Here is a 15,556-nt window from a genome sequence, read left to right on the forward strand (position 1 = left end):
GTGCGGGGCTCCACCCATCCTCAGATCCGCGCCTGCGCTTTCCAGTCCAGGCCCCGCCTCGCCCCGCCCCCGCGGGCCGCTCTGGCCACCTCCCACCCGGGAGAGGCCCCGCCCGCCGAGGGAAAAGCAGCGCACACCCAGCCTGCACCGCGCTTAGCTAGACGCGGAGCAGGAGCTCTGGGTGCACCCGGATTTCCTGTCTGCCCTCTTCGCTTCCGGCGAGGCACCTCCGACCAATGAGGTGGGCTGGGAGGCGGGCTCGGAGGCGGGCCTTTACGCTCCCAGACTCCCGCCACCTCCCTCTCCGCTCCCCGACGATTTAAGAACAGCGTGAAAAAACTAGCCAAGTGGCTTGGGTGGTTTCGCGGGGCCTTATGGCTGTTTTGGGGACGCTGAGCACTTTCCGCCTTCCGCCGTTGCCCACGATTCGAGAAATCATTAAGTTGTTCAGGCTGCAAGCGGTGAAGCAGCTATCCCAGAATTTTCTCCTGGACTTGAGGCTGACAGGTGGCTGTCTTCTCAGTTCTCCCCGGCTGTCTTCCCCGCATCCCTGGGGACCCGGGCCGGGGGTCTGCGCGCGGATCCTGCGGGCGGGTATCTGGGGTCAGGCAGTGTGCAGCGGGCCTTAGGTCAGGTCCTTCTACCGCTCTGTGTTAAAGAACTCCGGAGCCCCGCCCAGGAGACGCGTGGAATGCCTTGTTTGCTCGCGTAATGGCGTGTTCGGGGGTTTGCCGTGGGCCAGGGGAAGCAGGTGGTACAGACGCCGAGCAAACCCTGGGGGAGGCAGGGGTTGCGTATCGTGTTAGGCGGTTGTGGAAATGCGAGTCTTGCTGCATTAACACTAGGTTTGATTTTCATGCAGTCCGAAGTTAGAATTTCAATTAGTGCGGGGAGTTCTTCGAGAACACGTCGGAAAGTGGGTCGCTCATGGGATTACTTAAACGCTTACTTGTTGAATGCAAAACCCGCGGGGCGCAAATATTCAGTAAAATACGCGTCAAACAGACGACTTTGTGCTAGTGCTGGAGGTGCAGTTTGGGAGTGAACAAGGCAACGTCTTTCCGCAAGGGGCTTAACGTTTTTTAGTAGGTTTACATTGTTCCCGTCCCTGATTTTAAGTCGCTTTCTGTGAGGTAAAATTCACGTGCCATCGAATGAACTAGTTTGAAGTGCAGAGTCTGGTGACAAACGTATGCATGCGTTTAACCACCGCTCCTGTGTCTTAGTGATACTTCTAGAAGGTGAGGTTGCAAGACTAACCTGTCTAACAAATGTGTCCACTAATTCACTGTTGCAGTAGAGTATTTGAGATACTGATACTCCATTTGGCCCCCTTTAGGAGCTAAAAAGATCAACGAATCATACCCAAGAAATTCATTTTCAATTAAAGGAAGTGGAGTTTACAAAGCACAGTAATGGGATGTGGAGTCTTTATTCTGCCAGTAGAAACTAAGCTTCAGTTTCTCCTATGTTAATTAGAGGAGGGCCCCTCCTTCCAGAGCGTTAAAGGGTTATCTGCTTCTAAAATTCTTTAGTCCTAGAAATGACCAGAGCCAGCATTGCCAGTTGTTAGTCACATATGATAGACATAAAGCACCATTCTCAAGGCTGAAAATAGAGATCTTTGTATGTATGTTTTTAAATGTTTGAGAGAGCATGAGCAGGGAAGAGGGAGAGAGAGAATCCCAAGCAGGCTCCGTGCTCAGCCCTGAGCCAGACTCAGGGCTCCCCATCCCACGACTATGAGATCATGACCTGAGCCAAAATCAAGAGTCCGAAACTTAACCAACCAAGCCACCCAGGTGCCCCGATCTTATATTTTTAATATAAAAAAAAAATTCTTCATTTATAGTATCTCATGTGAGTCTTTATTCTCCCCGCGGATAAATTCTGGAATCTAGGTACTATTCCCTCTTCTCTGGGAACCAGAGTAAGAGATTAAAGTACTTGTCTGCGGTGGGAAGTTCTGGTGGGAGCAGATGGTTGGTGAACTGACAGTGCCTCTTTGATACTCATTTGTATTTGAATGTGCCTGAAAAGTTTGAGGGCAGAGCCCCTGACCTGCCTACCATCCTAGTTCTCCATTAAAAAAAAATGAGAATATTGAATTCATTACGCCTTTCCCTTCTGAAAGGGATAATAATCATCCCTGTACCCTCTAAAGGGCATTGGTCTGTAATGGAGGAAGGATTGCTTTAGAATTTACACCTGAGCTGGAGTCCCTTCTCTCCCATTTGCTTTCTAAATGACCTTGCCCAAATGAAACAAATGAAAAGTTAAATTGGGATAGCAGTTCTTAATGTGTTGGAAGGATTGTTGAGATGCGTGGGAGAAAGCTTGTAAACCACCTAAAACAAATGGTTGGGGACGTGTACTAATTCCCTCCCAGCCAGTCAGAAGGCAAACTATTTTTGGATGGTTGAAAGACTATTATTGCGTTTAAGCCTACAAAAAATGGTACTATACAATCCCAGCGAACACTGCAGAGAAGTGCTGGTGTGTTTTCAGTGGCTAAGTTCCCACTATCCCAGGAGCCCCAGTTACTTGGATTTTATTATCTCCGTCAGTAAGACCAGCCCGTTGTATGTTATTCCAGAAGTGATGATCGATTGCCACAATCCTTTTCATGATTTCTTAATGTCTGCTTACTTACAGAGGCTGATTAATTCAAAACATTAACTTTTCCATATCAATTTGCATATTTGCAAAGTTTAAAAAACTTCCAGGTATAAGTTTAGCTTTTTCCAGAAAAGTGACCAAGAATCTGTAAATTTCTGCTAATCCTATGATCTAGCAACTTGTTGCTATGGCCATGTTGACCAGCTATATGTCTATAGGTAAAAAAAAAAAAAGGAGACTACCATTACTTTTTGCTTTTGAATTTATAACTGGGAGCAGTAGAAATTCTGAATGTGAAACTGGTCTTATTCAGATATTCAGTACCTGGCAAGTGTAGAGAGATGGTTTAGCTGGTCAGTTGTTAGGAATTGATTGGTTTGGCAGAGGAATGGATAGAAAATACAGTGTTAACTACATTTAAGTTAGGAAGTTTTGTCATGATAATCCCGTTTTTCCTAAGGGACTGATACAATTCAGCTATAATGTGGTAGAATATTGGATGGCCACTACATGTTTATTGGTTTAGGCTAAGAGTTAAATAACTAGATAAATATGGTGTAAAGGATTAGTTAAGTCATGGTTGATAAGAATTTGTGGAGATTACTTTTTTGTTAACTTCTATACATTGAAATTTGTCCAGATAATTAAAACTTTTTTTTTTCTCTCCTAGATAAAATTGTAAGGAAAGCTGGCAATCTGACAAATGCTTATGTTTATGAAGTGGGCCCTGGGCCAGGGGGAATCACAAGATCCATTCTCAATGCCAATGTTACTGAACTTCTGGTGGTTGAAAAGGATAGTCGATTTATTCCTGGATTACAGGTGAGAGACTTAAAATGCCTTTTCTAGGAGGTAAAAACCCAATTTAAATCTTCAGTCCATGATTCTTTAACCTCAGGATATCCAAAGGTTGTGTAGGTTGCTCCTCAAACTGCAGATCTCCAGATCCTTTTCCAGAGATTCTGATTCTGTGGTCTGGAGAAGTCTAGGAATTGCATTTCTAACAAGCATCCCCACATGGTCTGTTGACCACTATTTGAATAAACCTGCTTTATGTATTAATGTTAACCTAGTTTTGTGTGATCTGTTTTTTTAATCTAATAGCCATGTATGTTCTGGCCCATTCCTTCAAAACTAAGGAAAATAATTAATGCCAATAATGACCCCGCTATTGGCATGACTTCTGAGAACTTCATTTAGATTCAGAAAATCCTTTCTGTAAGCAAAAGATGGAGAAAACCGAGGTTTCTTTTAAGAGAGACTAATTGTCAAGCTTAGGCATTTAAGAATTTCTTAGGCGAAGAAGTGAAGTTGTACCACTGTGCACGTAAATTTAAGATGAGGTTTGAATGAAATGAAACAATAGGTGCTGTTATATGAGAAATATTTGAAGGAGCTGGGCGTGTTTCCGAGGAGAGGATCTTTGAGTGAGGGAATTCAGAGCTGCCTGTGAAAGGTGGCAGTGAAGAAGATCGCTTATTTTGATTTCTAGAAAAAAAAAAAAAAATCCTACAAATAGGTAAGAATTGAGGGAGGCAGATGTGGATTTAAAATAAGGTGGGACTTACATTTTTTTAAGTGGTAGCAAACAGCGGAACCCATTGTATCAGGGATATTGTAAAGGGAATTCTTCACAGGGGGCACTTAATGGCTTAAGGAACTTTGATTCCTCTGTAATTCTAAAAGTTTAGAAGAGCCCTTAGCCTTTGGCTTAGATAAGCAGCAATTTATTGAGTGTAACCGAAAAATAAAGTTATCTGCGTTATTACTATCATACAAGAGACAAATTGGTTTACAATTGGTACGTCCTAATGCTTGTGTATGCAACAATTGAAAAATGTTTAATTTCTGCCAGAATAGTTTGAGGAAATTTGTTTGAAAATCTAGGGCTTTGTGTGCATGCAATGGGTTTGTTTTGTTTTTTTTTAAGGAGTTTTTATTTATCAGATTTTATTTGGCTACATCTAGTTTTTGCTTTAAACAGTTATATAAAATTTAGTTTTATCTAATTTTTACACTATTGACAGAATTGGTTTTAGATTTATAACTTTATTTTGGGATTGCCATATGGTGCATATTCCTTGATCAAATATGGAATTTAATACTGATTTTTTGCTTTGAATTACTTTCTTTCAAGAACTGTCTGCATCTCAGAAGTGAAAGTGGGAATATTTTATTTTCAGTGAGATCATGAGATAATAAAAAGAAGCTGAAGCACACTATGTCATTCCCTTCAGGTTTTTTCTTTTTTCTTTTTAAGTTTTATTTATTTATTTTGACAGAGAGAGAGAGAGAGGAGAGAAAGCATGAGCAGGAGAGGGGCAGAGAGAGGGAGAGAGAGAATCCCAAGCAGGGTCTCGGCTGTCAGTGTGGAGCCTGACGTGGGGCTTGAACTCGCAAACTGAGCTCATGACCTGAGCTGAAATGAAGAGTCGGTAGCCACCCAGGCGCCCCTCAGATTTTTTCATCTAGCCCTTTCTGGACATAAGAATACTCCTCTGACTTTATTGCCCTTGAAGAGACTTCCTAACCCTCAGTCTTCCCATCTGTTATGTGCAATTCTTTCTCATAAGGCAAGGGGGTGAATCAAATTTCTGTTCATCCCCACCTTAATTTACATACTCTCCTCTCTGATCCTAACAAAAGATGTGTGAAGAGGGGCTGTTTAAAAGACAACTACACCCTTCTCTTTTCAAATGCCTGCCCCAGCCCCTGCACTCCTAACCCCTGCCTTGTTTTATTTATCTCGTTGGATTGATCATCATCGGATACATTGTCTGTATGTTCTTATTTGTTGTCTACCTCCCCCCGCCTGGAATGTACTGCAAAGAACATAGATATTTTTGTGTGTTCTCTTCCGTGCTGTATCTCTACCACATGCAACAGTGCCTGGAGTATAGCAGATGTTCAATAATGTCTTAAATGGGAAAATAAAAGGTTGACTTTATGTGTCTATCTAATCAGCCAACTAAATGTGCCATTTTTTAAATTTTTTATTTATTTTGAGAGAGAGGGCGCGCGTGCATGTGCCCATGAACGGGGGAGGGGCAGAGAGAATCTGAAGCAGGCGCTGCACTGTCAGCACAGAGCCAGACCCAGGGCTCATCTCACGACGGTGAGATCATTTAATCACGAGAATGAATAATTGTGTGGCGTTGGTTATTTAAAAAGTTTTGTGACCTTTTTTTCTGAATACAAAGATTTGTTTCAAGGTAAATTACTCTGCAAGAAATGTGTATTTGTCTTCTTACATGTTTCTGTAGAAGAAGCAAAATTAATTCTTAGTGTCTTATATGCAGGAAAAGAATTTGCCTTGAAAAGAAATGTTGGGTACTAAAATATCACATAGATTTCTTTTTCCTGTAAAGAAGGTTTCAATATGTAAAACCACTTTCATTTAGAGGTACTAAATTAATCATGAAAATGAATAAAGGCAGAAGGTGTGATCTATTTAAAGGATTCCATTTTAGTGGTTTCTGAGCTAATAGAATTACTTTTTAAAGAAATTGTAATAATTTATAAAATGTCTGCTAGCTGAAAGTATGTCATTTGTGTCTTGATCCAGTTCTTATAATATCATCTTAGGATCTTATAAGGCCTCTTATATCTCACTATATAAGGCATCTTACTTATAAGGCATCTTATATCTTAATATATGAGGCATCTTAGGATCTTACTAAATACAGTAGTATGTTACTAACACAGTTACTAACACAGTACTAACATACAGGTTTCACCGTCAGCATGTTGTAAGGTAAAAAACATGTCTGATATGTGAAAGTACTATAATATAGCTTTGTGTTTAAAGAACACAGACTGCAGCATCGGATTGGGTTTGACTTCAGGCTCTACCATTTACTGGGTGTATGACTTTGGGCAGGTAACTGTCTCAAGGCCTCAGTTTGCTTGTAGGATAGTAATGAGGATTAAATGAATGCCTCATACTTAGTTAACCATGCAATGTATTTTTCGATATAAGTAATCAATTAAATTATTATCCCTGTGCCTTGGGCATTTCTATTAATTAAAGATTGATCATGAGACTGCTAATCTGGAAAGAGGTAGAGGAGAAAGGTTATTCCTTTGGATCACTGGAAAATAAATCCCTAGTGCTGTGGGAATGTTGGAGCTTTGTCCCACCTCCTTGAACCAGCATTGGACATTCAGGGTTTCTTTCTCTTAATATTGTAGCATTCTCTTGTGATTATGCACTTGTGGGGGGGGTTGAGGTCTTTATTATTTTTTACTTATTGTTACATTTCTGTGGCTGAGCCGATTGTCTCTGCTTTGGAGGAGAGTGAGATTTTTTAATACCTCAAAGAACTTGAAATCTTCCCCCATTTCTGAATTGGAGATAACGTCACAAATAACATGTTCTCCTTGAAGTAAGTAATCTGGGTTCTTCATTTTTTGTTTTAAGGATTTTGTATATTAATAACAATATGGAGGGTTTACTGCACTAAATACTTTGTTTTACAGCTTTATTGAGTTATTAATGTTCAGTAAACTGCACATGTTGTTAAAAGTGTACAGATTACTGAGTTTTGACAAATACATAATCTCATGAAACCATTACCACAATCAAGAAAATGAACACTCATCACCTTCAAGATTCCTCATTTTCCTTTATAATCCAGCCCTCCCTCTTCCCTTTCCCTATCTTAGGGCAACCACTGATGTGCTTTGTCAATATAGGGAATTTCCATTTTTCAGAATGTTATATAAATGAAATCATACAGTATGTGTGTTTTTTTTTTTTTGTCTGATGTCTTTTACTGAGCATAAGTATTTTGAGATTAATCCATGTTGCAGTATTTATCAATAGTTTAATTTTTTTTTTTTATTGCTGACTAGTTAGTACTCCACTGTATGGCTATACCAAATTTATAAATCCATTCACCAGTTGGTGGACTTGGAGTTGTTTTTATTTTTTGGCAATTACATATAAAGCAATCATCAGCATTCACATGCAAGTCTTAGTGTGAGTACATACTTTGATTTCTCTTGAGTAAAGAGCTAGAGGTGGGATGTCTGAGCCTCATGGCAGGTGTATGTTAAACTTCTTGTGAAACTGTTTTACAAAGTGGCTGTACCATTTATCATTCCCACCAGCTGTGCGTGAGAGTTCCCGTGGCTTCACATGCTTCTCACACTTGGTGTGGTCAGTCTTTTTAATTGTAACCATCCAAGCGAGTGTATAACAGTATCTTACAGTGTCTTAACGTAGCTTTTATTTGCATTTTCCTAATCAGTAATTTTGGGCATATTTTCATGTGTTTATTTGCCATCTGTATATCTTTTTGGGGAATCGTGCAAATATTTTGAGCATTTTTTGTTTTGTCTTCATATTATTGCATTGTAAGAGGTCTTTATATAGTTTAGATACAAGTTCTTTGTCAGCTACGTGTTTTGTAATGCTTTCTCCTCAGCTGTGACTTACCTTTTCATTTTCTTAGACATTTAACAGTGTCTTTCAAAGAGTAAAATTTAGTTTTAATAAAGTTTATCAGTTGTTTTTCCTTTTGAATTTGATGCTTTTTGCATCTTATGTTAAAGATAATGGCCAAAACAAGAACTAAGAATTTCCATGTTTTCTTTTAGATGTTTTGAAGTTTTAGATTTTGCACATAGGCTTATGATACATTTTGGGTTACCTTTTGTATGTAGTGTGAGGTGGGAGTAGAAGTTCATTTTTTTTGCATCGTTTGTTGAAAATTGTATCTTTTTCTTATTGAATTGGCTTGTTAATATTGTCGAAACTCAGCTGGTCTTATATACACTGGTCTGTTCCTGGACTTCCAGCTCTTTTTTCTTGTTCTAGATCTCTCTTTTCATTGATACCAACCTGTATTGATTACTGTAGTTCTATTGTAAGACTCGAGAGCAGGTAATTTGAGTCTTCCAACCTTGCCTTTTCCAAAATTGCTCTTGCTATTCTACGTTCTTTGCATTTCCATATAGTTTTAACATTAAATCATAAATTCCCTCTTTTTTGTTTTGTTTTGTTTTGTTTTAAGCCTGATTAAAACTCTAGATCACTTTTAGGAGAACTGGCATCTTAATGATCTAGGCTTCTAATCTTTAAACGTGGTATATTTCCCCATTTATTTAGATTTTCTTTAATTTCTGTCAGCAGTATTTTACAGTTCTACGTATTCAAGTCTTACACATCTTTTGTCAAATTTATCCCTAACTATGTCCTGTTTTTTGATGCTATTATACTTGGTATTGGTTTTTAATTTCAATTTCCATTTGTTTGTTGCTACTATGTAGAAATATCATTTGTTTTGGGAGTGGACTTTGTGTCCTGCAGCCTTGCTGTGCTCACTTATTAGTGGCTATTTTGTAGATTTCTTAGGATTTTCTGCATGTATTATCATTTCATCTATAATAAAAACCATTTTACTTCCTCCACTTCAGTCTGTTTGCTTCTGTTTCTTTTTGTCTTGGCTAGAATCTCCAGTACAGTTAAACATCCTTGCCCATTCCTGATCTGAGGGAAAGCATTCAGACTTCCAGCAGTAAGTATGATGTCAGTTGTAGGGTTTTCCTAGATCTCCTTTTTCAGCCTGAGGAAGGTCCTTTCTGTTCTAGCTACCTGAGAGGTTGTGGTGTTTGTTTTTTTAACATATACATTTTTTAAATAATGTATTTGCAAAAATACTTTTTCTGAGTTTATTGAGATAATCATATGGCTTTTTTTGTTTTTAGTTTGTTAATATAGTGAATTATATTGATTTTTTTTTTTTTTTCTAATGGTAAGCCAACCATCCATTGAATCTGTGGTGATAAAGTCTCTCTCATTCCGGATATTGGTATTTTGTCTCCCTACATATTGGTCAACTTTATTGATCTTCTGAAAAAACAACAACAACAAAAAAAAGCTTTTGATATTGATTTTTCTGTCTTGTGTTCTGTTTTCTATTTCACTGATTTCTGCTCTGAAATCTTTATGTTCTTCCTTCTGTTTCCTTGAGGTTTAATTTGTTCTTTCTATATTTTTTTAAGGTGGAAGCTGAGGTTTTCTCTTTGAAGCCTTTCTTATTTTCTTATAGATGTTAAGTGCTATAATTTTCCTCTCAATACAACCTGAGTAGAATCCTACAAATTTTGAGGTGTTGTGTTTTCATTTTCATTTATTCAAAATACTGATTTACTTAAAAAAGTTTTTTTTAGAGATTTTATACCTAAAGAAAGATTTCTAAAAGAAGTTGAGAATTTCCACATAAACCTTCAATTCCAGTTTCCCTTTTAATTTCTTAATTTGACTTCTTAGAGTATTTAGACGTGTATCATTTAGCTTGTTTTTCAGATCTCTTTCTGTTACTGATTTTTAACTTAATTCCATTGTGATAAGAAAACTTACTTTGCATGACTTAAAATCATTTTAAATTAATTTATACTTGTTTAATGGTGTAACACATGATCTATCTTGGTAAATGTTCCTTATGCAGAATATGCCTTCTGCTGTAAAGGATATACATTCTTCTATTGGATGCTATGGAAATTTCAGTAAGGTCAAGTTGGAGTTATTCAAGCCTTTTGTATTCTTAGTGATTTCCTACTTGTTCTGTTGTTAAGAGAGGGGTATTGAAATCTCTGAAGTGCAGATTTGTTGGTCTGTCCTTGCAGTTCTCTCAGTTTTGCTCTCATCTATTTTGAAACACTGTTATTTAGGTGCATAAACATTTAGGATTGTTAGGTCTTCATGACAAATTGGCTCCTTTATCATTATGAAATGATCATCATGATCTTTGGTGATATTCTTTCCTCTAAAATCTACTTTGATAATAACATAACCATGCCAGCTTTCTTTTGATTAACGTCAGTTTCATCCTTTCCTGTATGTCTTCATATTTAAAGTCGATTTCTTATCGACAGCATATAATTGGGTCTTGCTTTTTTTCTCACCAATCTGACCACATCTGTTTTTGTACTAGCTTTCTATTGTTGCTGTAACAAATTCCCACAAACACAACAGCTTAAAATGACACACACTTATTCTGTTACAGTTCTGGGGATAAGAAGTCTGAAATGAAGGTCAGTAGGGCCGTGTTCCTTTTCTGGAGGCTTCAGGGAAGAATTGTTTTTTTGCCTTTTCCAGCTTCTGGAGGCCATCTGCATTCATTAGTTCATAGACCTCTCACTTCCACATCTATCATTGACTTTGATCCTTCTGACTCACTCTTTTAAAGTCTTTTGTGATTGATTATTTGGGGTCCACCCAGATGATCTAGGATAATATCCCCATTCTGAGATCTGTAATCACATCTGCAAAGTCCTTTTACCGTATAAAGTAACATAGTCACAGGGATTAGGATGTGGGCATTTTGTGGGGCCAGTACTGGGCCTACTGCAATTTTTATCTATAACTCTTTGTTTTGTTATTTTTAGTAGTTTATTGAAGGTATATAGTATACATCTTTAACATATCCCAGTTTGCCTTCAAGTAATAAAATACCACTTCATGTGTAGCATACAAATCTTAGAATAATGTGTTTCTCCCTGTCAGGCCTTTGTACTGTTGGCATCCTGTGTTTTGCTTCTCCATGCTGTAAACTTCACAGTACAATGTTATTTTTGTTCTAACAGTCAATGCTATATTAAAGAGGTTTCAATACAGTAGACTTCTGTACAATGTGGGGGTTAGGGGCACTGACCTCTGCACAGTTGAAAATCCACGTATTACTTTGTACTCCCCAGAAATTTAACTAAAGCCTACTATTAACCAGAAGCCTTACCAATAACATAAACAATCACTTAACACATTCTTTGTATGTTACATGTGTTAAGTGCTGTTTATGACAGTAAAATAATCTAGAGAGAAGAAAATCATATCATATTCCTATTATCCTAATCATATTAAGAAAATCATAAGAGAAAAAACATTTATAGTACTGCAAGAAATCCGCATATACATGGACCAGTGCAGTTCAGACCCTGTTGTTAAAGGGTCAAGTATAATAAGAAAAATTGTTACATATTTACCCATATGGTTACTGTTCTGAGTGCTCCTCATCCGTATGTCCACCTAGTATTGTTTTCTGTCTACCTGAAAGACTTTCTTCAGCATTTTTTGTAAGTTTTGTGGAACTTTCAGTGTTTGTAAGTCTGAAGAAGTATTTTATTTTGCCTTTGTTGTTGAAAAACATACTGGCAATTGTTTTCTTTTAGTACTCTAAAAACGTGGCTCCACGGTCTTCTCACTTGCATTGTTTCTGACCAGAAATCTGTTGTCATTCTTATCTTTGCTCCTCTGCCTTTTTTCCCTGGTTGCTTTTAAGATTTCTCACTGGTTTTGAACAGTTTCATCACGGTGCACCTTAGTGTCCTTTTCTTGGTGTTTCTTTTGTGTGAGAGTCCTTGAGATTCTTGGATCTGCAGGATTTCCTGCTTTCCTGCTGTCCAGTGTCTGAAAACTGTAGTTCCGTCTGTTTTTTATCTGTTTAAGCCAGAAGAGACTATCTGGTCTTCTGTTCTCCATCTTAGCCAGAGTAAGAAGCTCTAGGATTCTTCTTAATCATTGTGTGTTTATTTTGTGGAACTTTGGAGATAGGAAGTCATGATTATTGTTAGTGTTGCCTCTGGGTTTTATAATAGGTAAACAGTGATTGTTTCTACCTGATAGGTAGGATGGAAAGTTCACAGAACTGAGAAGCAAATTGGCTGATGTCAGATCTCAGATAAGGCACTTAGTAGCTTTCTGATCTTGAGCTTGCTGTTGTGAACCTGTTTTAGCTTCAGCTTTCTCATCTGCAGCATGAGGATAATAGTTATTGTTTGTGATCATTACAAGGATGGTAAGAAATTTATGTAAAGAGATGGGCATATAGAGCCTAGCATATTGCCAGTAGCCAGTAAGTGGTTGCTATTATAATTATTCCCCTTCTCTGTCATCTTATAAAGGGATCTGTAGTTTAGTCATCCTGGCAAAAGGAGCTGTTTTTCATCAGAGACTGTAAAATTTTAAATTCTTTCATCTCTAGCAAAGTTTACAAAAGGGAAGATGGCCTGACTTTCTGTCGTGGCATGATTACATACTTCACACATGTAATTTATCTTTAAGATATGGCTACAGCCATAGTTAATCAAAACTCAACAAATAAGTAAAAGGTGGCTTACAACCAAAGTGACTTCCTAGTCCACTACAAACTAGAAGTAGATCAATGCTAGAAGCAGACCCACTGACAATAGCAAGAAGTGACAGTTATTACTGTGGCAGAAAAGCTATAAAAAGCAAACATAAAACTGAAAAAAAGCGCAGTAGTAAGGGATCATAACCACTGACGCCATTACTCTACAGGCAACAATGACCCCTAGTCAAGAAAAGGGTGAAATTGGTTCATTGTTCTTGGCTTAAGGAAGAGAATTTTGTGATATTGTATAGCAGGATTTCCCTCTGTAACTTTTTCTGTTTATTTTTCACAAATTTTTTTTATTGAAGTATAATTAACACAGTGTTGTGCTAGTTTCAAGTGTACAGTATAATGATCAACGTTCGTTATGTTTCTCCACGCTCCTCAAGATAAGTTTACTCTTAATCCTCCTTGTCTGTTTCACCCATTCCCCCACCCAACTCCCCTCTGGAACCGCTAGTTATTTCTCCGTATTCAAGAATTTTTCTATTTGTCTCTTTTCTATTTGTTTTGTTTCTTAAATTCCAGAAATGAGGGAAATCATACGGTATTTGGTTTTTTTTTTTACTTATTTTACTTAACATTCTATCATCTGCGTCCATCTATGTTGCTGCACATGGCAAGATTTCATTCTTTTTGATGCCTCAATAATACTCAATCGTATATATATACACCACATCTTCTTTATCCATTCATCTGTCCATGGACACGGGTTGCTTTCATATCTTGGCTATCGTAAATAATGCTGCAGAAAACATAGGGGCGCATATGTCTTTTCAAAATACTGTTTTAGTTTTTGGGGGGTGAATACCCAGTAGTGGAATTACTGGGTCATATAGAAATTGTATTTTTAAGTTTTTGAGAAACCTCCATACTGTTTTCCACAGTGGCTGTGCCAATTTGCATTCCCACCAACAGTGCACAAGGATTCCCTTTTTCTCCACCATGCCATCATTTGTTATTTCTTGTGGTTTTTATTTTAGCCATTCTGATGGGTATAAAGTGATATCTCATTGTGGTTTTGATTTGCATTTCTCTGATTAGTACATTGAGCATCTTTTTATGTGTCTGTTGGCCATCTGTATCTTGTCTTTGGAAAAAGACATTTTTCCATTTTTCAATAGAATTATTTGTTTTTTGTGTGTTGAGTTGTAGAAGTTCTTTATATATTTTGGATATTAACCCCATATCAGAGCTATCATTTGCACATATCTTCTCCCATTCAGTAGGTTGCCTTTGTGTTTTGTTGATGGTTTCTTTCACTGTGAGAAAACTTTTTATTTTGGTTAGTCCCAGTAGTTTAATTTTACTTTGGCTTCCCTTGCCTGAGGAGATGTATCTGGAAATTTTTTTTTTTAAATGGCCAATGTCAAAAGAATTACTGCCTGTGTTTTCTTCTAGTAGTTTTGTGATTTCAGGTCTCACATTTAGGTCTTTCATCCATTTTATTTTTGTGTATGGTGTAAGAAAGTGGTCAAGTTTTATTCTTTTGCATGTAGCTATCCAGTTTTCCCAGCACATTTGTTGAGGAGACCATGTTTTTTTCCCACTGTATCCCTGCCCCTTTGTCAAAGGTTAATTGACCTTTCAAACTTGGTTTCATTTCTGGGCTCTCAGTTCTGTCCATTGATCCATGTGTCTTGTTTTGTTTTGTTTTTTTTTTTTGTTTTTTTTTTTTTTTTTTGCCAGTACTGTACTGTTTTGGTTACTGTAGCTTTTCAATATATCTTGATATCTGTGGTTGTGATACCTCCAGGTTTGTTCTTTTTCAAGATTGCTTTGGCTATTTGGGGTCTTTTTGGTTCCATACAAATTTTAGGGTAATATGTACTAGTTCTGTGAAAATGTTCATATTTTGATAGGGGTGCATTGAATCTGTAGGTTGCTTTAAGTAGTGTGAACATTTTAACCATGTTGTCTCTTCCAATGCAGGAGTATGGAATATCTTTCCATTTGTGTCATCTTTAATGTTTTTCATCGGGGTTTCATAGTTTTTGGAGTATGGGTCTTTTGTTTCTTTGGCTAAGTTTATTCCTAGGAATTTTGTTATTTTTGGTACAGTTGTAGATGGGATTGTTTCCTTAACTTTTCTTTCTGCTGCTTCATTATTATTCATCAGAAAATCATTCACCATGATCAAGTGGGATTTATTCTAGGAATGCAAGAGTAGTCCAATATTTATAAATCAATCAATGTGATACATCACATTAATGGAAAGAATAAAAACCATATGATCATTTCAATAGATGCAGAAAAATCATTTGACAAAGTACAACGTCCATTCATGATAAAAACTCAACACAGTAGATTTAGAGGGAACATATCTCAACATCATAAAGGCCATATTATGAAAAATCCATAGCCAATGCTGTAGTAAATTGTGAAAAACTCACAGCTTTTCCTCTGAGATCTGGAACAAGACAAGGATGTCCATTGTCCCCATTTTTATTCAACATAATGCTGGAAATCTTAGCCATAGCAATCAGACAAGAAAAAGATAGGCTACTGTAGAAGTTTCTCTTTAAGAAATGCTAACGCTGAAAGGAGTAAGCACTGTTTGAATATAAAGTTTATTAAATCTCTAAATCCTTGATGAGGCTGAGTGCATGAGTTTCTGCGATGCATGTTTTGGTCCTGTTTAAAAAATAAAACGAGACTTTTTGAAGTCATGCTGTCATCTTCTTCCTTAAAAAAAAATATCTATTGTAACATTATCTTAAATTCCTTTTGAATAATAGCATTAGTCTTTTCTGTGTGTTCTACAGAAGAATAAAAATTGTTTTTCACCTATCATTCTGTAT

General features: G+C 37.3%; 1 protein-coding gene across 1 annotated transcript in view; it reads left to right on the plus strand.

Annotated features, from left to right (window-relative positions):
* Positions 1-288: 288 nt before the first annotated feature.
* TFB1M (transcription factor B1, mitochondrial) overlaps positions 289-15,556 on the plus strand; it is a 65,913-nt gene continuing 50,645 nt past the window's right edge. The window contains exons 1-2 of the mRNA XM_047102747.1: positions 289-507; positions 3,290-3,441. Of these exons, the coding sequence (XP_046958703.1) occupies positions 375-507; positions 3,290-3,441 (285 nt within the window). The 5' untranslated portion in view covers positions 289-374. The remainder of the gene's footprint in view (positions 508-3,289; positions 3,442-15,556) is intronic.

Source organism: Lynx rufus, unplaced genomic scaffold (genome assembly GCF_022079265.1).
Source record: "Lynx rufus isolate CCGP_SWC_20201006 ecotype Redwood Valley unplaced genomic scaffold, mLynRuf1.p SCAF_6, whole genome shotgun sequence".
Classification (NCBI taxonomy): Eukaryota; Metazoa; Chordata; class Mammalia; order Carnivora; family Felidae; genus Lynx; species Lynx rufus.